Source organism: Botryllus schlosseri, chromosome 8, assembly GCF_051294905.1.
Source record: "Botryllus schlosseri isolate E-star chromosome 8, Bs_hap1, whole genome shotgun sequence".
Lineage (NCBI taxonomy): Eukaryota > Metazoa > Chordata > Ascidiacea > Stolidobranchia > Styelidae > Botryllus > Botryllus schlosseri.
Window position 1 is genome coordinate 8,364,346 of NC_137243.1, and position 22,645 is coordinate 8,386,990.

Sequence of the window (22,645 nt, forward strand, 5' to 3'; positions counted from 1 at the left end):
AACATTTTAATACTGATTACACACGATATAAGCGGATGATAAATCGACTGGACAGCTTAATCTTAGGCGTATATATGACGTTGTGGCTGAAGTCGTGGAAATCACTGATATTTCATGTCACGATATTACAGTTCGAAATTAGATGCCTTGCCTACATCCCAATCCAGTTACGAGTCACAAAAACAGAGTCATGTCTTTTCTATCAAACCATTCCCTGCTTGAGCCTGACGGCGGAGCAGGAACATTGATTACATAATAGTAATATTTGTAGACATTTGTATTTTCACCTGCACAATGCAGACTACAATGCAATACGCAAGATGATGAACGAACATGCATGGGGATTGGGGATGCCGCAACGACCAGGCACGCGCGGTCTCTCAATCTGGCATCCACCTTGGCCTAGAGCCTGACACCAGGGCCGTAACAGCACTTTGTCAGCCCCCCCCCAAAAAAAAAACGTTGGCCTTAGGCCCTCCATATGGTGATAAGCCGAACTTATCTGCTTCATTGGGTGTCCGTTTAGTGAGTCGGCTTTTCTCGCCTAAACACGCGAAGCAATAGAAATTTCTCTAATTCATGACTGAATCGGTCAATATGATCGGGAATTGCGTATATATTGCTATCAATTTTTATCCTCTCTCTCTGCTCACGTAATCTGATTTACCGGTAGAGCTGAGGGAGGTGTGTTCGAGAAGGTAGGACCGCTCAATAATAATTCCGGGTGTATACCCGTTGGCAGGAACGAAACAGCACTTCGTCAGCCCCCCCCCCCCCCCACAAAAAAATGAGTCTTGGGCTCCCATAGGGTGATAAACTGCCTCCTCCCCCCATTACATTGTTCGCTTTTGCCACGAAATACCAGTCGTACTGTTTAGTGAGCCAGCGCGAAGCGCGAAAATTTTCGATAATTCATGATAAAAATCGGTCAATAAGATCGGGAATTGCATATATATTGCTATCAATTTCTTGTGCTCTCTGCTCACGTAATCAGATTTACCGGTAGAGCTGAGTGAGGTGTCTTTGAAACTGCAGAGCCCGTAATAATAATTGAACATCTTCGGGCGGGCGGACCCGTTGGTATGACTTCGTTACATGATGTTATTTCGTGACCTTCTGTCTGCTATATTAAAAAATATAGAATCGCCAATACGTACTAAACTGAAAGATCACACGATTTCGGATTGGTATTTCTTCACTGGCGTAGTATTTTTTTCTGCGGGATGGTAGCCTATTATTTGTCTTGTGAGGTTCAGATTGCCAAGACAGGAACATTCGGCTCCAGTCATTAGGGCGCCTATATGGACAATTAAACCTATATGTATTTTGTATATATAACGAAGTTTTCGGTCAGCATAGGGCAGTCCTTGTCGGCCAAGGTTTTCTCGCTGCCGATCGTTCTGGCACACTTCTTGGAGTCGCATGTTACATGGCCTAAAACTTTATGTCTTGGTGCGTCGTGGCGCGGTAATGGCCAACGCCGATATGCCTATTTCTATAAATCTAGCCTATTTTTTCTTGGGGGGAAGAGTGGGCTACCCAATAATTAACATATTATAGGCGACTTGAAATAGCGCCGAGCGCGAAAATTTTTTGAAAAAGTTGCATACATTAAAAAAACCTCTATAATTTCTGATAATCCACGAAATAATTCTTGGCCCCCTTCGAGCTCGCCCCCCCCTAATTGGGGGGTTTGGGGTGCGGCAGTTACGGCCCTGCCTGACACTAACAGCTTTCGATTTGATCCACCTTGCAATCATACCCTATCGACCGACACATTGTATGTCCATCGCTGGGTTTTCTGTCGAAATAAAAACGAGCGACACTGGGGTGCAGGAGCCTAGATAAACCAACGACGCTTCGGCTAACGTCGACAATCGAAACACGTTTGCCAACGGAGATGGCGCTAGATACCGCCACTGCGCCAACTCCATAGCAATTTGCAACGTAGCTACGTTGTAAATTGCTATGGCAACTCTACCGAAATGGCAAGAAATAATGATACAAGAAAGCATCAGTGCCACGAAGGACCCGAAGTTTCAGGTCTGAAATAGTGGTCATTGAGTAGCCTAATCTCACTGGTGTACTCTTCTACGGACGAGTCCAGAAGTCCTGATGACGGTCTGCGCTTTCTGTTCGAAGAATTCCACTAAATAACTGAATAATCCCCAACTACTATCCCCATGTCTCGTGCAGACCATACAAAATCAGTTATGCATCATTTATTACCAGTTATCACAACATGTAAGAAACAGCATAAGGAATAACTGGATTTCAAAGTCGACTACAACATAAACTCTGGATTGTTCCAGCATATTGCACCATTTCCAGAGTGTCATTATGTCAGTTTTATTTACACTCTACTCACGGGATTGCACAGTTGCCAAATGAGCAAGGAGCTAGTGCGAACACCATGCACAAACCAGTTGCATTCGTTGCCTACAAGACATGCAATATTTTGAAACTTAGATCACAATAACGACCGATTTGTCACACCACTTTGGAAGTAGCGCACTTATTCAAAACTGAGTCTACCACTGATGACCAGCAACAGAAAAACACAGCACAGATACACATCGCATGGACCGGACATTTCCTTAGCTGCTTCCAGCACAAAACGCGATCTACGTTACAGAATCTAAAGTAATCAGCAGCGACAAAAATTTGCAAGATAAATTTACAATATGAAAGAAAGGAACTTGAAACCAATTCAAAAACAGAATATCACAAAAAATACCAAACACATACTAACTTTTGCTGGACAACGAAAACATGCCAAACGCAGTTACATTTTCGGAAACGCAACAGTCCACACACCATACAACTTACGGCCCACACATGCAACAGTGATAAAATCGGCGATATTGCAATATTATTACGTTCTTTTTCCCCCCAAAAAAAACAATTTTGCAGTACAGTGTTCACTTGAACAGGAGATTTTTCGATTTTAACGGTATCTTTGTATCTCTAATCGAAACAGCGATCGTCAATTTCTGTACAGAGAGGAACGCAGAACAGACCGTGTACTAGAAACCGAAGCCCGTATTATCGTCAACTACAGTACAACGTAAGTATTTATACTGAGAAGACAACCCCTTGCTTCACATGCTTTGTTACCAAGCAAGCGGCGCATAGCTACTCCCCGCGATTGTGTCGTCTGCCCGACTACACACGTCGCGGTTGCTCTTTTCTCGGACGCTCAGTCCTTGATCATCCAAACTTCGACGGATTGAATAACAAAATCTTCTTGAGAAGCTAGAACTTTATTGCCGAACGTGTCGCAAGGCCTGGTGCTGCCCCGCCGTAAATCGCTGTCCAGCCACAAGCCAAACGAGCCCCTGAAAAGAGCGGGACAGACGTCAAAAATAATGGCGACACGCATTCATGGGAGGTGAAAGCAGTCATCGCTGGTACCCGAGCAGAAACAGGGATTTCCAATCAAGTAAAAAGTGAAGCAGGGGCACTCAAAAATAATAACCATCCAAGTAGATGCAACCTACTTATGTACGATACTTTAGAAAACTAGAATTAGACTACTTCGTTACTGACTACTTCTGTACACAATATGCAGATGACAGCGCGACCGGCGACCGCTAGGCTCTCATAATTTGCATTCAAACTGTGGTGACATGACATGGATTTCTTATTAGCGTGGGTAACTTGCTAATATCTATCAGAGTAATGGCAACTGGATTATAGAGCTTAGCTCTTCATATTTTGAAATGTGAATCACACTATTTTGCGGCTCAACTCGGATAGGCTACAGATACATGGCTCGTATACCCGATGGAAAAACAACAATCCTCCATTTCTGAACATCATCGATTTCGAAGAAATCGAAGGGTAAATTACTACCAAGAGTGCTACGATGTCTAGAAATGTATGTGTGCATATTTTTGATATGATCGAAGTAACGTGAAATAATCTCTATTGTAACCTCGACTTGGATTGAAAATCTTGAACGACAAATTATTATCAACAGTGTTTACATCTTTGAAGTTACTTCGAAGAAACCAGCCAAATCTTTTCTCTTGCAACACAAAACGAATACATACTTGCCGCCGCCCATCGTCAGCGAATCGACGTTGCCTTTGAGAAAAAAATTATTTTCGCCCGTCCATTTAAACACTTGAAACTCAGGCTCTATAGTGAAAAGAAACGATTCGCCCGTCCCATAATAATGATCACTGACTTTCGGCGAGTCAGACAGTAAGGCTCCGAATATCTGAAAAATAAACGGAGATGGTCTAAGAATAAAAAGTCATTATTGATAAACGAGTGGATCCAGAACAAGCTCATGAATATCTACTCAAGCAAAAAGAACGAGTAGCAATTTTCAAGACAGACACGTCAAACGGAAGTAAAAAATGGATATATGAAAAGTGTGCAAGCAAGTAGATTTTGTCGAGAAGTAGCAGACTTTCTACTGGTCGATCGGACAATGCTACTTACAAAATTGCAAAGTGCATTTTCACGACTAACGCTAAGATGTAATGACATCGTAAATCGACTAGACTCGAGTTATTGCGCACGACTCGAGACTCAGACTATCAAGACCGACATTTCGTTGTAATTTCGAAGAATAGTGAAGTAACCACACTATTGGGATTTTGTCTATTGTTACTGGTACTTGAAAATGCGACCAGAAACTGCTAAAAATGAGGAAAACTTGTATATTATGAATGTGAACCATTCGATATCACCAGAGTTATAAAAAGTGGTTTTAACAAGACTTCAAGTGGAAACCGAGCAGTCAACACAATAACTTGGACTCGAGTCATAATATCACGACTCGGACTCGACCGTCTGCTCGCTGACTAGAACTCTTACTTGACTCAACAAAACTATATAAGTGAGATTGACTTGTGACTCCGAGCGTTGTGACTTGGTATCACAGTCAGCGTGATAGAGGCCCTGTAGCTATGGCAATTTTGGTGAAAAACTACTTTCAAAAATCTAAGATGCCAGTAGTTTCACCTAAAAAATGGTAGTGGAGTAGTCAGAAAACATACACTATGAGTAAGTCGTGCAAATAGGCAAAAACCTACTCGAGTCCCCGAAAAATCAGTAGTTGCACGTTTTTACTGAGCACAAGCAAATCAACAACCGAGAGAGCTTCGACAATATCAAACGAAGAAAAACCACTCACATAATCGCTGGTGTCTCGAACGATGAGCACGACCGGCGCGTCGCAATCGCCCATGTTCCGGTACAGCGTTTTCAGGCTGGTGCCGTGGTCCGCCGTCGTGTAAACCGGATACCACGTGTAGCCGATGCATCGGTTCGGAAGGCTCTTGCACAACTGAAACGACGAGAATACAACCATGGATTTGGATTCAAACCGGCATCTCATTATTATATCCAAAAGTGACAAAGCCGGATTGTTATCCGTAATTAGGTAAATGTTCTTATTAATTATCCATCTGATTTGAATGAGCTACGAATAAACACCATCACGTCGTGTCTTTGAAATAATCTGACCTACACAGTATTCCAGTCCATATACTTCAATGGGACATAACAAAATTCTCAGCCTACTGGTTGACGAATGCTTTGAAAATCTTTATTCTGGACCGGGGTGTAGATATGTAGATTTTAATTTACTGAACTGATCAATCGACAAACATCTACCGCAGTGCACATTTACACTGCCACAAAAAAACAACAGCTTGAACTGTTGTATATGCCAAAGCGTAGCACAATATCCAATATATGGCTTTAGAGCATGTTGAATTTCACATAATCACTTTACACATGATCAACTTCTATTCTATCAATCCATGAACCAGCCAAACGTACCACTACAAATCACAAATAAACTTTCTCTCACCGATAAGAGCGTTGTGTCGTTTAAGAGCGCGCTCGGTTTTTTCATCTCAGGAATGAGAGAATCGTCGGCTTCCGCCAGTTCGATCGCATTGAACGCAATCGATCTCCTTTTAGCCTCCTGGATGCTGATAATCTAGGATGAAAAAAAAAACACACATCAGCCAATGTTGCATAAGAAATGACATGGAAGCTTGTAAAGCATAATCAATAAGCATGTAATTCTACGCAATCCTATTCATCAGCAGTGCAGCCTTGTAGAAATCTGGATTATATATCAAACCTAGCGGGGAGCATGTTTCACAATCACACAAATCTATTAAAAGAGTATGCCACACAAACCAACGTGACTAGACCACCACTAATATAGAGATAATGATATTAGTCACCCCGTAATAGTATTCAAGCGTCCACAAAATGAAGTAGGCGTGATAATGTGGTTTGAAAAATATGACACACACACACTCAATATGGCAAGGGCAGAACACTAATACGCACAAGTATGAAATCTTGCAGATGACTAATAAGGCTTGGAGCTACACAAAATATTGCTAACGTGAGCAGCTTTGAATTAGCCTGACAAAGCTTTGAGCATCTGAAAACAAGTTCAGGCGACAAGCCAAGTCCGCCGTTGCTATGCAACTTACGGCATGTTTACTATTCCTTCTCTCCATGAGCGCATAAGCCGGAATTCTCCCGGAAATATTGAACTGTTTATCATCAGAAAACGGGACTGCCTCGCTACTCTCAACCGTCTGCCCGAATAACTGCGACACAGATTTCGAGATAGCCCTGCCCCCGCACGGGGCCACAGTCAGTTCCGGTTTTAACGAGTCCCACACACCAAACACCACGGTACCGGCCCTGGCGAGCACTGACCTCAAGATCCGACTCGGAAACTCGTGCCGGGACAAACGTGCGCAGACGCAATGGTAAGCCCACGATTGGATACGGAAAATAAGCCTCAAAATCCCGGTTCTAATTCGTCGGTTTACAATCAACGCGCAGACCGGCATTAAAAACAGCAACACGTGCCAATGGACAATAACAAATTTCTTTTCAAGACCATTGCGCATTTCAATCGACATCGTGCACCATTAAATTAACCCATCTGTCATCAAAATTCATATCATCGAATTCAATATTTCAAATCTTCATCATCGAATTCAATATTTCAATTCTTCACCTTATCAAATTTTGTAATTTCCATAAAAGAACTAATCTCTCTAACACGACTACAAGCAGAATTTACAAGCCTTCCATAGAAATGTTCGCCATCGCAAACCAATCAACGTACACATTCCCAATGAACATAGATACTGATTGATACACATACACTAGTTAATATGACAACGGAAGTTGTGTTAGAGGCACTTGAAACCTTTTAAACGGCACTCGACTACCCATTTCATCACTGAAATCAGCCTGCCTAGAGGTGGATAGAACCAGACTGGGACGCGAGGCACAAGTGTCATGGGAACTGCGTTAACATGCAGTGATTTCAAGGTCGCTATAAAATGTAGCATAATTGTCACGGATGATGGATGAAATATTGATAGTGCTGAGCAACATTCATGGGTACGCCAGCATTCTGGCGACAATGGAGCAGAACTTCAGTGAAATGTTTCATTGCTGAAAATTCTCCCGGCCTTGAATTACTGTCATGGTGAAGTGTTTGGCTTGTTGTTATTTGATAAAAGTAAAACTTATTTTGATCTCAGAAGTGGGTACGGGGAATTCCTAATGCACCACTCTTCACACACTGCTAACTTTTGATAGACGAATCGGCTGGGGTCAGAGATGCAAACTATATATGGTGATCGTTATCACATCTAAAAACGTATTCACCAAGGAATCATGCATTTTGGGAGGAAAGAGATCCTAGTTCGGGGCAGTGTGAGAATTGATCATTCTTCTTACTAAAAAATCTCTTTAAAACCATATACCACTACAATGGGGTTACTATTGTTGATCAGAACAAAAATATTCATCAGAATGGTAGTTGTACGCACACGTCAGAAATATGGAACTATATCAAGTCATGCATCTGAAATTGCATAAACGCAGAATAGTGTGGTTTCGGAAATCAACTTGATTTGGATGGCGCTTTCATGGGCAGGGTGGGACGAAAAGTACTCTACCCTTGCAAAAATCATTTGTAACCATTCTCAAACACAATTGCAATACTGTCATTAATGAATACAGCCTTAATGAGTTTAACTATGGTGATATTATTCTGATGACATTCCCACCGTTGAACAGAATCGAAGGTTCAAAAGAACCTTATGAGTTCATTCAACAATCAATTCCAGTAGGATATCGGTTAACTCAAACGGTGCAGTACCGGTACTCACTTCCCATTCCTTCTCGAAAGAATATGACTCATCGAAGAAGTCGTCTACGAACTCAAGCGAAGGATTGGCGATTTTGCATAACTTCTTTTTGTTAGCGTTTGCATCCTCCGAGTACGAGTTATTGTCGATTGGACGCATTTTCTTTTTGATTGCAGTAGCCTCTGCAAAAAATGAACGAATTGCAACGATACCGTTCAAAAACACTATTCTTCGATCATACAAAATAAAATAACCCACCTAATATGTACGAATTAAATCCAAACACGCTATTCATCGTGCCTCGGACTAAACACTATAGTTACACGTATCCAGAAACTGGCATGAAACACACAATCTGCAACACGAACTATTCTTAGTACGCGACTTTGAAAATCAATCAAAAATCATATGCTTCCCACTAAATACGGATATTACGTGCTATCACATCTTTTTACGTATTTGGAAACGCCGACACGTTCCATTTAGATATCCTGGAAATCGTTTGGAATACCTTTCTCTCGCAATCTCAATTATATAGCGGCGAAGTTTTAATACTGTTTAAAAACTACCTCGGGCTAACTTATTTTTGCAATGGCCGGCATGCTATATTTATAGTCCTATTGCGGAAAAATTGCACCTGCCTCATAGGCACTATTTCACAATAGTGGATTTGTTGGCACTTGATCCATAAAAACTTATAGAGCGGCCAATACAACCGTTGCAATAATCACAGTTCAGTCCGGAAACAAACCAAATTTGGTCGCAATGCAAACAAAGAAGTCATTCCGCATTCCCTATTCACGCTTACCATCAAGAATTAATGCTATACACAATTGCACAATGGCTGCAATTGAGACCCATGTCAACACCATGGAAATTCATAAATACACAAGCCTTTCTACTAAGTGCAATTCTACAGTCGAACAATGAAAGCTCTCCCTATTTATAGGACCTCTCACTTTTTCCACTGGCAAATCTCTTACAGTGACTCATTCCCGCAGATTAAAAGAAAGCCACATGTTTATCCATCTTATGTGCACAATTCTGCCTAGAGCCGTCCAAAACAAAGCCTATGTAATTAGATATGATCCTTTATTCGTAGATAGTACGACACATATGCATTGGTCGAAGTTTACTTTCTAATGGTCACGTAGGGCCAAATAGGAGAGACATTTAAACGGCACAAAAAACAAGAGAGAGGAGAGAGATTAGAAATCTTCATTGAACCATACAGAGTGGAAAATTTTGGTTCCGCCAACTTGATAAAAAAACGAAAAATAACTATTTCGACACATCACCAAAAGAAAAGAAGGCAAGGCAACTTGATAGAGGTTACCGAGTTCGTTTAGGTTCTTTAGCAGGAGATTGCTACAGTTAGGAGTTCTGCAAGCAATCCTATATTTGCAAGGTTGTGAGAACACTGATAAGGATAAGTAGATAACTCATTCCAGGCAGAGTTGAGTGATAAAAAAGTTTCTGACAAGTAAACTATCGTATCAAACATCAACTAATACAGATGACAAAATCATAAAGCATTACAGTTCTATGGGTATGGCAGACAGTACTATTTTGTAGCTGACAACCTAATCATAAACAGACATTGACATCGCTAGCAGCTATGATTAGTGATTACCCTGCAGTAATTGAATGAACAGTGATGAATCACCAAACATAAACACCGACTGCCATGAAAAATATAACTAGAAACAAGTCCACGAGATCCATAAACAGGTGGATCGCACATTCGTACAAAGAGTGATAATCATAAGAGCCGCCCACTTAATCATGACACAGGAGTCAGGCTCACAACAACAACAGTAAAATCGCCGCGTGGAGAAACATTTTGCAAGCTCTTTGCGCAATCGCCAAGTCTTTACGTTAATAGCATGAATCAGACCAGCTAAGTCTCCGTTCCCGCTGCATAAGTGCGCATCAACACGCTGCAAACGCACTCGTTTCACCAATCGTAATTGCTATTATAAATGGTGCAAACTATTGAGACATCCCTGTATCTCTTCACTAAACCGGCATTGGAAATTAACGGCACATCGCGCGTCTCGAGCAGGCAACTAATAATAGAATTGCATATTATGATTATGCTGATATATGCGTTACAAGTTCATTTCATTGACCCTTTAACGGTGTCTAATTACAGGAACACTTCCGTTTACCGCAACAAACAATACGTTCATATTGCGGCGAAACGGACGACGCCACCGGCGCGGCGTTATGTCACATTCGCAAATCGCGTTAAACCACGGAGTCGTTCGAATCTGTGATATCAGAGACGCACAACTACAAAATTTCCAGCTTTTTCAGATTATATTAGAATAAGAAATAGAGCTACATAGTTTTTTTTTCAGTTGACTAGAATTACAATTACTGAATTCGCGCAAATACCCGGATATTAAATGAAATTCCGAATTGAAATACTACAAATAACAACTTATCAAAACAGAGTTCATTCTTCTACTCAAATGTCTGTAGACAAATCTTGGCTCGCTTCGCACTATAAAGTCCTCCAGTAGCATTTTCATGAAAAACACAAGATTAGAATTAAAATCAGAGCATAAAAACATATCAAGAATTAGATTGGAAGCTGATTACCGGCATTTCGCTCAATTAGACAACGTAAATTATCTAGTCTGGTTCCTAGCAGTGATACTTTCGAAACAGCCGCAACGTGTCGGATTCCGTAACCCGATACGCGCCACAGGGTCACGGCAGTGCGACAGACGCATTGCCGCTCACAAAACACCCCGCTCAGACAAAGCGGCAATTTCGCAACCGGCGAGAGAATCGCCCCGCGCTCTCCTAACCGCACGTGAAGAACGTGCCGTCGAAGTCGTGTTTACAACGTTCGCGTCCATACGTCACTCATACGCCATTGAAACCGAACGCAGTTAGCAGTTTTCAACATCGCGCTCACCAAATCACGTATACAATGCCCGACAAAACATAGCGGACATCGTCAATTGCGGATTATCGAGACTGATAACGTTTGCGATTCGATACACAATGACGCGATTGGTAAGTAACCCCAGCCGTAAACGAGCAAGGTACAGCGAAGACATCAAATCAGAATGGCCAAAGAACGCGTCGCTCTATGAAGTTCAAGGATTGCGACAGTGGGTCAGTATCTCATCGGCAATCTGACAGTCTCCGAGCACGTCAAGTCCACATTAGAGTCAAAATACAAACTGATTCTACTGAATGACAGCGCTCTAGATTTACCGGACCGTGATCTGACATTTCGCCTACCGTGACATGCAGTGTTTTGAATTGATAAAACACTAATATACGAATCAGAACACATCTAAATTGGGTTCGCACAGATACGCGACGTGCTTGCGAAATACGCGTTGCGCAACTCCACGGGATAAACGCCGCCAATTACCGGCACGGTTACAGTTTCGAAATGGACTTCAGAGCTACGTAATTTCGAGGAATCGCCGGGCCACATTCGCTGCGATAGCTAGTCAACTAATTGTCGACACGCGACTTCGGAACATTGCCCAACGACACGCGTAAAGCGTGTCAACAATACACATCGGTCACGGTATTTCTAAATGGAGATTGCGCAACTGAAGACCGCGCACGCCAGTCCTGAGCAAACGCAAGAAACGTGACACGCGTGCCTGCAGACCGGTTGCAGGTTCCAGCGGATTCTTTGTACAAAACGACTCATACTTCGACGACCCGGCCGTAGCGACGCGAGCAAACTCGGCATTTTCCGTGGCCTATACACGCGAACTGCGTTGACACCTAAGCCCCGATTCTTCCGCCGAATATGTAAAACCGGCGTACGATCGCATCGAGGTTTAACCGTGCCAAAGTGCGCGCCATAAACCCATAAAACCGTAAACCCTGGCGTAGATTGCGTCGGTTGACGAGACGAGATTTTCGCCGACGGAAGCAATAAATCGTTTCGATACGACGCCGGCACATCCTACTTTCGAATATGAATCTGAAATCTGCTTGGTATCACGTCCGAATTAAATTTCGCATCCGTATATATAACCCAGAGGTGATTAGTATTTTAGTAACGAAGTTCTTCCAATCTTTCATTGTACTAAATCAGGTTTTGACTCGCAAAACAACTTACTTTTACACTTTGGATTTCGTAAAATAGAATATATTTTTGGGATAAGTTTGCGTCGCTTTTACGAGTTGAACCAGTGATTACCAATCGCGGCTCCAAGCTGGCCTTCTTGCGGCTCTGATTGACCTCTGAATACGCCACAAAAATATAACATACACTTGTTATTTGTTTTGTGAATAGTTATAGTCAATTTCTGTAAATGAATGCTAAAATAAGGGATATTAGTTACGTCTTAGGCTGCCCAAGGCCGTTTCTGAAAACCAGGAAAGAGAATTCTTGCACACTATAGAGTCTATGTGCAATGTGCATGCTTTTGAATCAGCTAGATGGCGGGATCCAGAGGTAGGCTAGCTGCCTTTAAATTCCCGTTACATTACAAGTACTCGAGTGTTTCCACGCGGCTCCAAATGTGCTCTCAAGTTTGAAATGCGGCTTCGCATCCGACATTCAAAAAGGTTGGGAATCAGCGAGTTAAACCTTCATAAAAACAGCATGATACAACCCTATTGTCGCGATACCTAAATGTACATTCGAAGATTCTGCCCATTTGTAGCGCCACCAGATACTTGGCGTAGCCAAGTCGCCGTTTTCGATCAGCTGTTAAAAGCATCAACAATTGACCAAATCTACCTTTTACCCTTCGAAGTCTAGACTAAGCCTAAGACACGCAAAACCACGGCTCGAAAATTCAAGTTTCAAACCAAGATTAACGAAAATCGCGGATCCAGACATCTTGATAGTTCATCTATTCATCTCCAAAACTAGGCTGGAAGAAGGCTGCGCGTTTCACATCTTCCGAAACATGTTCACCAGAATAGATTAGAGACCCGCGCAACGCCCAAAATACACCGCGAGCTTCGATACGTTGATTTTTTGCATGTCGGAAACGGTAGGAGTGACATTGTAGGCCATGTCGACACGGCGTAACGAATCATGACTGTAACATGTATGTTGGACATGTACCGTATTAGCACCGCGTATTACGAATATTCAGTAATTTCGAGACGTGGGTTTGTCACCGCGAATTTGACTCATTTCGCAAATTCCACAAATTCAAATCACCAGTAAGTCACATCGACGAACTAAGCGGAAGTCTGAATCTGAATAATAACAGCGGGTGGTGGCAACAGCTTGGCACACCACCAGCGTTTGGCACAGTCATTATCGTACATCTGATAAGGCAACCAGGGCCGATTAAAAGGCGTCAATCATAGTTTTTAGCAATGGAGCCGAGATGCCATGATATAATGCTGCGCACCTCCGAAATTTCAATCCTGGCTACCGCCACGACCACGCGCAATCCCTCTGAAACAATGCTAGGGAATCCGACGCGCCAAACACGCTACCTTACGAATTAGTACTGTAAGCTCAACAACATCAGCGATTCTACACAAAGAAGCATTTAGACCACTAATACCGGATCGAGCAAAGGCCCGACCGCAGACCCTCTCAATTTGTTCTGCTTTGGGCTAACTATTACGTTATTTCGCGTCGCACTTACAGTAAGCAAAACTTGTATCTACAGCACAGCTATGATTCTGTCAAAAAGCCAACATAGCGTTCGCCTCCTCACTACTGAATTCACCTATCAAATAAACAAGCGCGGTGTTAATCATACTTCTTCAGTGCGAGCGCATAAACACACCGTTTCCTACCACCGTCAGTGCGTGGCGCACCGCGGTCACCAACGGTAAACATCGCAACAGTGTCAAATTGTTAGAGCCTACTCCCGTATTTGCTAACGAGTCGCTTGTCGGAGGGTGCGATAACTCTTCCTTTATCCTTTCTTACTTGGCACATTTGCAACGAAGCAATCGTGACTGCGTGGCGTGGCGAAATTCGACGAAAATGTCGGCCAGTCCATTATCAGTCACAAACAAGCAAGCCTGGATAATGTCACTTTTGACAGCCCCACCAATTTTTGAGATTACTAGTATAAACAGTTGAACACCTTTGCCGTTATCCCCGATATATTCAGCCGATATTCAGAGGACGTGGCATATAGGCTAGCTAGCTAGGCATGTAATCGCGCAACGGAGTCCACGTCTACCGATGTTTTTGTTTTTTATCTTGTTTTGCTTCATTTTTACTCCGTAGCTGCTGACTTGTAGCACGGCTCACTTCTAGGCTTCTATAAGGCAACGCTTACAGTCTTACACGGATGAGATGGCGAGAAGGAGCCTAGATAAACCTCAAACGCTTAGGTTGGAATTCTGCAGCCGACCTCGGACCCGAACAAGCAAGCCAATGGTGTTACATCTGTGGATTATACCACTACGCTATCTCGCCACCAATGCCTACCGATGTTAACATAACCGTATAAGCAGGAGTGGTCAGGAAGGATGTAATTTTACTTTTTCAAAGAATTCAAGTAGGTTTTGCCAACTTGAACCGCTGGTGTTGATTTTAAAATATTGCTGTTTCTACTTCAGTTTTTGGGGCATAACAGGGTCTAGCTCTAGAATACATACAATACGACTTAAGTAGGAATTTACAGTAATTCTACTTCTAAATGACTGCTTTGACCACAGGGCATACTAGGGCAATAGGGCATACTATGACCATATATATTTTCGGAAGAAGCCAGCGTTCGTAATCTCCGTTACTTCAAACCCTATCAGGGTTAAAAGACGCCAGATTACATTTTATATAAGTGGCGCATGTTATGGTAATTATTTCCACGCTCGGAGCATCAACCAGAAACCTGCATCGGGCCGCGGCTACTATACCTACAATTCCTGCACGCTTGCCTAACACGGCGTGTGTTTCTAGGCGAAATAGGACAGGTTAACGACCGTTATGTCAACAACGAAATCGGACTTTCGAGACAAGTAGCAATCAAATCGCCTTATTATAACATCGGGTGCCCTTTTTTGACATCGTAGCGTGAAACACAAACAGCGTGTAGCAAGTTTTAGGCACGGATAAGTTAGCAGCTAGCTGTTAACAGCAATCATTGCACACGGCGATCCGAGTATCAATTCTAATGATATAAGTGTAGTAGTGAGACTCCATTATTTCCAGTGACAAAAACACACCACCTTCACACTAAGATATGATGAAAAATATAGTTTCGATACTTTATTTCCCGCCCTGGCAGTCCGCGGCCATACCATCTAGTGAAGGCTACTGATATTCATGGCGGCGACCTTTCTGTTGATCAGTGGTCGCATTGGAGCGCACGTGATCTCAAAACGCTATGAAATACTCACGGTAAGGATACACAAAATCATTTTCGACAACTTGCGACAGGCAATATTTTCAATTGCGGCCGCACACGAGACACATATTCAAACTTTCGAAGTCGGTATTAATGTCATCACGTCATAATAGGTGTTACTGGATACTGGAATACTCGATATTCACCGCCCTTCTTATAAGACAGTTTGGGCGCGCTGTAATATTCTCGACGACCAATGAATGAGTCGCTAACTATGATTGATTACAGTAACAACTAACAACTGCCCTATCCCGGATTCCCTGCGGGTAATTTATCTCCAGCACCCATGTTTACAAAACATAACGGGAGGCAAATTAGAAATTTCTAGACAGCAGACAAGAACAATTCTACTTCAACGGGAGTCGCAGCTGACCCGGCTTAATTGGCCGAATTACGCGGCGAAACGGCATTGTCCGAGTTAAGCGGAAAATCTGTTGTTCACTTCGTGGCCGTGCGTAAAGGCGCAAACGACGCGTTCAAAATGCGGTACTGTTGCGTAATAATTATTGCGTCCGTGCAATACTGCAGTTATTGGCACAGATCGCATAAAACGCACGCTAGTTAGGCCTGAGGCCTTCAGGTTAGCTTCAGGTTAGCTGTATTGTACAGTATTTTCAACGCCAAACCATTCACCAAATACTGCATACTGTATTACTGTGTAACACAGGCATACATGGTTCAAATAGTATACCTATTGCATTGATAACCCCGCCAACGAAACGAACTGCCGAACTGTCGAGGGAGCGTCTTTACATTTTTCTTCGTTACTTTCGCGAGGAATTTCACTATGTCTGCTAATCTTTTCTGTACCAATCCGTTCTACAAGATGCGCGCCATTGTGTCGCAATAAAAGCGACTATGAAGCTGACACGGACCTGTACGAGTTCATTGTGTGGTTTACTATAATCACTCGAATTGTGTCGAAACGAACGTAGTGTTGCTTATAACGATAGCATTTACGAGTCTGCGCCCAAATTGTCAGAATGAATCTAGAGAATCTTACGTTATTGAAAATTTTGGACGAATAAAGCGGTTGTCCGGCGTCCGAATAAAGCGGATTAGACCTATAATAGCCGAGGATAAAACGGTGAAAAGTCGGTAGGATCTAACAGGCTAACTAAGAGACTTCCTACTGATTACGGACCATTACGGACCCGACATCGCGACATCACCGGATGACGTTATCACTGAATCTTCATTTTGTCATCACCCAAGACTGTTCTTATATTAACACATTAGGTTTTAAAATGGGTAGTGGGTACCGACAGCGCCGTTGCGACACGACTACGCGCGCCTTTGTGTAAACACATAACCGACCAGAGTACAACCGCAAGCTACGCACACTAACAAAAAAAAAATCAAAATAACCTTGAAAACATCGAATTTGAAGAAAGCGCCGCCGCGTCACCGCGAAGATACGATTACGAGATATCTCCGCGGCAATGAGCCGGGGGACAAAGACCTTCGAATATTACGGTTTCGCGCAATAAAGAACAATATAATCGGCGTCGCGATTGCGATTAGCCGCGGCCCGCGTGACCCCGGCATCAGCGATTCTCAAGTGATTCGTCGTAATCTTAAAGTCAATGAGCCAACTCAAGGTTTTAGTCACGAAATTTGCTGCCGTATTTTTCTTTGTTGTCGGACGTATCTATATCTTCGAAATAAACTCGCGGTAAAGCGAATATTGCTAGCTGAGCATTGAGCAATCTCGTGTTACGGTAACATGATAATTAGCGACTCGTGTCGCGATTGCGTAAATTCGGTCGATTTCAACACGCCGGCGTCTTTTTTTGCCTCAAAACTACTGCTGATTTGCTACAATATCATTTAAAATCGAACCGAATTGGGGCAGTATAATACATGGGGTCGAACTTTCAATTGCATCGGCCAAATTTACACGGTCTCAGAGTTCTCTAGATAAAGAATTAATTATGAGGAAGCGTGTTTTTATAACGGGTCGGCAAAAACTGCACTTGTGTAATTCTCATTTACTGCGTCCATATTGAAATATATATATTCGCTCGTGAAGCCCGAATGAGTGTGGCCTAGATAGGGCCGACTGCGTAAATACATAGTTGGAAAATTGTGTATACACAAGATCTGCACAATAGCATAGGGCGCGAATCAGGTCATCGGCAATTTTTGATACAAAGCTTCACTTTCACACACACACAATAGATGAAAACCACATAAATGCACCAACCCTTGTGGAGATATTTCCCAAGGGTGCGGTGGGTTCCGATTGCGCGTACCACCATGTTGCGCACTCTTCGGGTGCACCCTTGGTATAAATCTTCATAAGAACTGGTGTATTGCACCCCTTTTCACCCAGTTAAATCGGTGTGGAAGCAAAACTTCTTACTGGAAAGTGGTGTTTACACAATATGCACCCTACGCGATGGCGGAAATTGGCGAAACACACGATTTGTGTGTACAGTACACAAATCTACATATCAATGGCAAAGCACTTTCGAGCGATAGCAAAATTACCCAGAGAGAAGAGACTCTCAGTTGCAGTTTCAAAATTTGCCACTGGTCTGGTAATGCCCAAATAAAACATCCTTTCCTGATACGAACTCGTCAAAACACCACCATAAACATCAACATAGGGATGGTGTGAACCTCTGAAAGGTTCAGGTTCTGTGTGAACGCGAACGTGAACCTCATGACGTCACGTGACGTCATATTGCTAATTCCAACCCTACATGTCAGTGAAGTAATAGCCTATCTTAATGTACCTAGCGTCGACTCGGGCCACATAATTCCACAAAACGTCACCAATGTATCAATTGGGGCAATCAAATCAGGGAAGTTCTAGATATCCCTGAATCAAATGATATAATAATACCATAAAATCAATATCTTCGGTCGCTTTGCCAACAAATTCGACTAGGAATATAAGTTTACGCCTGAACGGTCTAGGTCAGACCGGACAATGTATTCAGCGTATGAGAATTGCTATACGTTGATATTGAGCAGAGTGTAAAACGGGTTTCTGTTGCTACCGATATTACCCGTTAAACAAGTTCTACAGCAGTAGCCAACACCCAAATCGCACGGATTTGGTTTTTGTGATACTATACCATAAACATATGAAATCAAGATTGACCTCGTATGCCTGCTAGATTTTTGACATCAGACTACGATATCAATTTCATTGATTGGTTGAATGAGCATCATTCGCTGACTACCTACATGTAGTGTATTTCGCTCTTCTTGTTGTGTGATTGCGAGTCAAGCTCACAGCAGAGAGTCACTAACAAGTATTCACAAACGGAAAGCTGGATATTTCGAGCAAACTTTTGCAAAAAGGCAAGTTAAATTTTTAGATTGTCACGGTGCATGCTCGTGCTCGTTTAGCGTTGATTTTTTTTATGCTGTCAGAGCCATGCATACAGTGGCCCGTAGTTGAAATGTAATTGACCAGAGATGTTATAATGAGGCGAATATTGTAATATATGAAAAAGGTTCACAGTGCAGAACCTACCAAGGTTCGTTTGTGAACGTGAACCTCTAAATTTCCGAGGTTCACACACAGAACGCGAACGTGAACCTCACGTTCACACCATCCCTAAATTCAACAGTCATGGCCGTATCAAGCTCGCAATTCCGCACTGCCACAAAATTACGTCAAATCGCCACCACGTCATGATCACAGTTACGCGCGCACCGCCCTTTCCAATCTTACGTTCATTGCGCAACAACATCGCAAGCGCAATCATCGCGCAAGAATTGGCCAATGAGGAAGTCGTTGTGATAAGCAGCCTACCTTGCGAGCCAACGGGGACTGATCCGGCGTTTCCATCCGTCTCTTCTTCCGTGACGACGAACCCCATTTCCGAGGCGAGGTCGCCCCGGTTTTCCGGCGACCACTGTAGGAAGAACGCGTACAAAAGATCGGACCTGCAAAGCAAAGAAGTCATGTTTACAATCGCGGTGCCTAATATACACACGGCACTTGAGGTATCAAAACACGCACTCTTTACGCTGCGATCAAGTCAATAGGAAGCAAGTTAGGCATACTTTATATAAATACATTCAAATTTTGACGACACTGACACGTCATCTCGATTTGAGACTACACAACTATTCATTATGTCAACGCCGGTTACGCAAAAACATTGGTTTGTTGCCTAGCACCACCTAGTGACGTAAATAAAATCGGACTTGCGGGTTACCGTTGTGCAGATTAGAGGGCGTGTCTACGGACTGACATGTCCACATTTACGAAGCAAACGTCATATGAGTTGACCAACATACGAGCATGCGACACAATGGAAAACGACAGTTGAGCATGGGACACTTTAGCATGCGTCACTTTAACATGGGTCTTTAGAACCCAAAAACTAACTCTAACCCAAAACATAACCCTGAAATTAACCCCTATACATATCCTAACCCCAAGCCTTACCCTGACCCAAACCTAAATCCAACCCTAACGCACCCCTACACCGTAATTTGACCTACATGCTTACGTGTCGCATGCTATAATGCCGCATGCTCATTGCTCATATGTCCACGGACCCGTCATATGATACAAATACTGCTTTGGCTGACGAAGTGATACAAAACACTACCAATGTCCATGTTCAATGTCAATCGGCATTCCATAAACACGCAAGTGTCAATTGTAAGAGAGAATTAGAGCCGCGAGAAATTGTTAACTGTGACCAGAGGTGGTCGGTAACAAAGTACTTCCAGATTGCTATAGTCAGAGCCGAATCAGTACTTCGTCAGCCCGCCTATCCCCCCCCCAAAAAAAACGTTGGTCCTGGTCCCTCCATAAGGGCCATTAACCAAACTTCGGGGAGCTCGGCCCCCAGACCCTCATCACAACGAATCTTTTTACCATCACCAGATGAAGCACGGTTTACTGTGGTAAGGGCTCTGCGTGTATGCCTTAGTAGTCGCACGCAGCACAAAAAGATATCATATTCAAGATTGAATTTTATCTTTAATCCTGATAATTGCATAATATATTGCTGTTAATTTGTCGTCTTCTCTCAATCCACGTAATCAAATTTATCGGTAGAGCTGAAGGAAGCGGTGACTTCAGATAGCAAGCGCACGACTATTCCGCGCCTATGGACAATTGACAATATATATATTGATGGTTTCGGCCAACATCACGTGGCCATTTGTGGCCAAGGTTTTAATTGGTAACAGACTTCGGCAGTTGGTCGGCATTGAAATGTCTATTAACAAAACTGACGAGTATTTTTTCTTGGGGCGCTGCGGGTGCCCAACTACCCATATTAAAAGTAGACAAGTGCAATAAACTGCCGCCATGCGCGAAGAAAATGTTGAATTTTTAGGAAATCTACAGCAAAGTAATCCATAATTTATGTTGATTTGCAAAATAATTTTGGGCCGTCTTCGAGCTCGCCCCCTAATTGAAGGGTTTGGGGTGCGGCAGTTACGGCCCTGGCTCGAATAGGGATCGCCTATTTGTACTACGTACTCGACTGTTTGTTTTTAGGCTAAGTTCTGCTTCAGTTTTTGAAGCAAAACTACTTACTACTACGATGTTTCAAGTAGAAAGTAGCTTTCACATTACATTGCATCACTTATGCGAGTTAAATTGTACCACAAACTGGGTGAAATACCCCTCGTGGTGACTGCATATATTTTGGAAAACTGTACCTGCTTTAACGTCATTAGTTCTTTTGCGTCGGTTGCAAGGAGTGATGTCACACACTCACAATTTGGTAAGTGGCCCATCTCCTATCCGCTTTTAAAGTAATCGACGCAGCGACCTATTCTACTTTTTTGAAGTGACTTTATCTAGTACTTTCAGATAATAATTTTACCCACTTCCACCATAAATAGTCTTGGAAATTGTTAGTTTAACTTGTATTTAACTAGAAATTTACGGCGTCCCCTCCAGTGGACCAGAAATGCCGACTAATTTGACCACCTCTGACCATGATATGCAACACAACTTCAAAGTTGGTTGTACGACCCAGGGTTGCAACCGAGTCACAACTCAATTTGACTTCTACCGTTTCGACTCGAGTCAAGTCCGAGTCCAAGTCACAACGTTTGCTGTTCAGTGTCGAGGTCAAGCCAGGTTCAACTCACTTCTGTAAAACTTTTGGGTGGAATCGAAGGCCTCGGATTCCTAATATATACTCAATTACTCATTTTTTCCCACTCTAAACATATTTTTCAAACAGATTTAAAAGAAAGCTTCTGGGTCTATTATTCAGTAATCTGTCCTGATATACGAGACTTGAATAAGTGATATGGAATTTGTCGAGTCATATAACTTAGTCTGAGTCATGCGCAATAACTCGACTACAAGCCACGTCAATACACAAATTGACTCGAGTCAAGTCGAGTTAATAATAAATTGCGACTAGAGTCACTACAACCCTGGTATGACCATCGCACAGCGGACGTGGCAAACAGTCGCGCTTACTTTTTCCTCGGTACCCGGAACCAATATTCCGGATACTTCTGGTCCGTCGTCGGCTGATCGTTACACGACGAATTGTTGCAGTTCTCGTCCTCCGACACAGAAAACGTCCTCACCATTTTCTGCTGCGAGTTGATGCACAGGTACATGTGGTTGCTGGCAGAATAGAAAACGCAGTCAGTAAATATCGATGACGAAAAACTGACAAATTCAAGATAGACTTCTAATATTTCGGTGCTACAATGCACGAAGACAGAGACATCTTGCAAAAGAATGTGGCGAAAAGGACGCCTTCTATTTATGCGGCACTGCAGCCTATTCCGCTGACTGTGCCCTCGGGACTAGTGGTGGGTATTGAACTTCAATTCGAGTCTTCGAGCACCACCAAAACAGTAGTAACCTACCGGTAGCGACTTGAAAATTTCAAATATGCATACTTTTGTGACCATCAGAAAAATGCGTCCAGTTACATATCAAAAAGGTTTTTGTACTGCTGGATCATGACTAGTTTGTAGCACTAAGCTACCATTGCGAGGGTTGATCACCAGGGCGTTTTTTTTACCTGATAACAGAAGATTTTGACCTAAATATCAAGATTTGGACATTTTCTAATCTTAAAAACCTTAATTTTGACAAATTTTGACCTCGCGTATGCAAATTAGGTGTTTTCGCACATAATGTTAAAATTGTACTAATTATCTTCATTTCTGGTTGGATCTGTCTGTCATTACGAAGTAATTTAA

At 42.7% G+C, this 22,645-nt stretch overlaps 1 protein-coding gene across 4 annotated transcripts in view; it reads right to left on the bottom strand.

The window, feature by feature from the left end:
• Positions 1 to 2,207: 2,207 nt before the first annotated feature.
• Positions 2,208 to 22,645, bottom strand: part of LOC145445535 (oxidation resistance protein 1-like) — a 34,586-nt gene continuing 14,148 nt past the window's right edge. For all 4 annotated transcript variants that reach the window (XM_080323716.1, XM_080323718.1, XM_080323717.1 and 1 more), the window contains 7 exons: positions 21,906 to 22,058; positions 19,254 to 19,387; positions 8,181 to 8,341; positions 5,831 to 5,962; positions 5,150 to 5,302; positions 4,056 to 4,225; positions 2,208 to 3,338 (listed from right to left, as the gene is read on the bottom strand). In XM_080323716.1, coding sequence (XP_080179842.1) covers positions 3,200 to 3,338; positions 4,056 to 4,225; positions 5,150 to 5,302; positions 5,831 to 5,962; positions 8,181 to 8,341; positions 19,254 to 19,387; positions 21,906 to 22,058 — 1,042 coding nt within the window. In that variant the 3' untranslated portion in view covers positions 2,208 to 3,199. The remainder of the gene's footprint in view (positions 3,339 to 4,055; positions 4,226 to 5,149; positions 5,303 to 5,830; positions 5,963 to 8,180; positions 8,342 to 19,253; positions 19,388 to 21,905; positions 22,059 to 22,645) is intronic.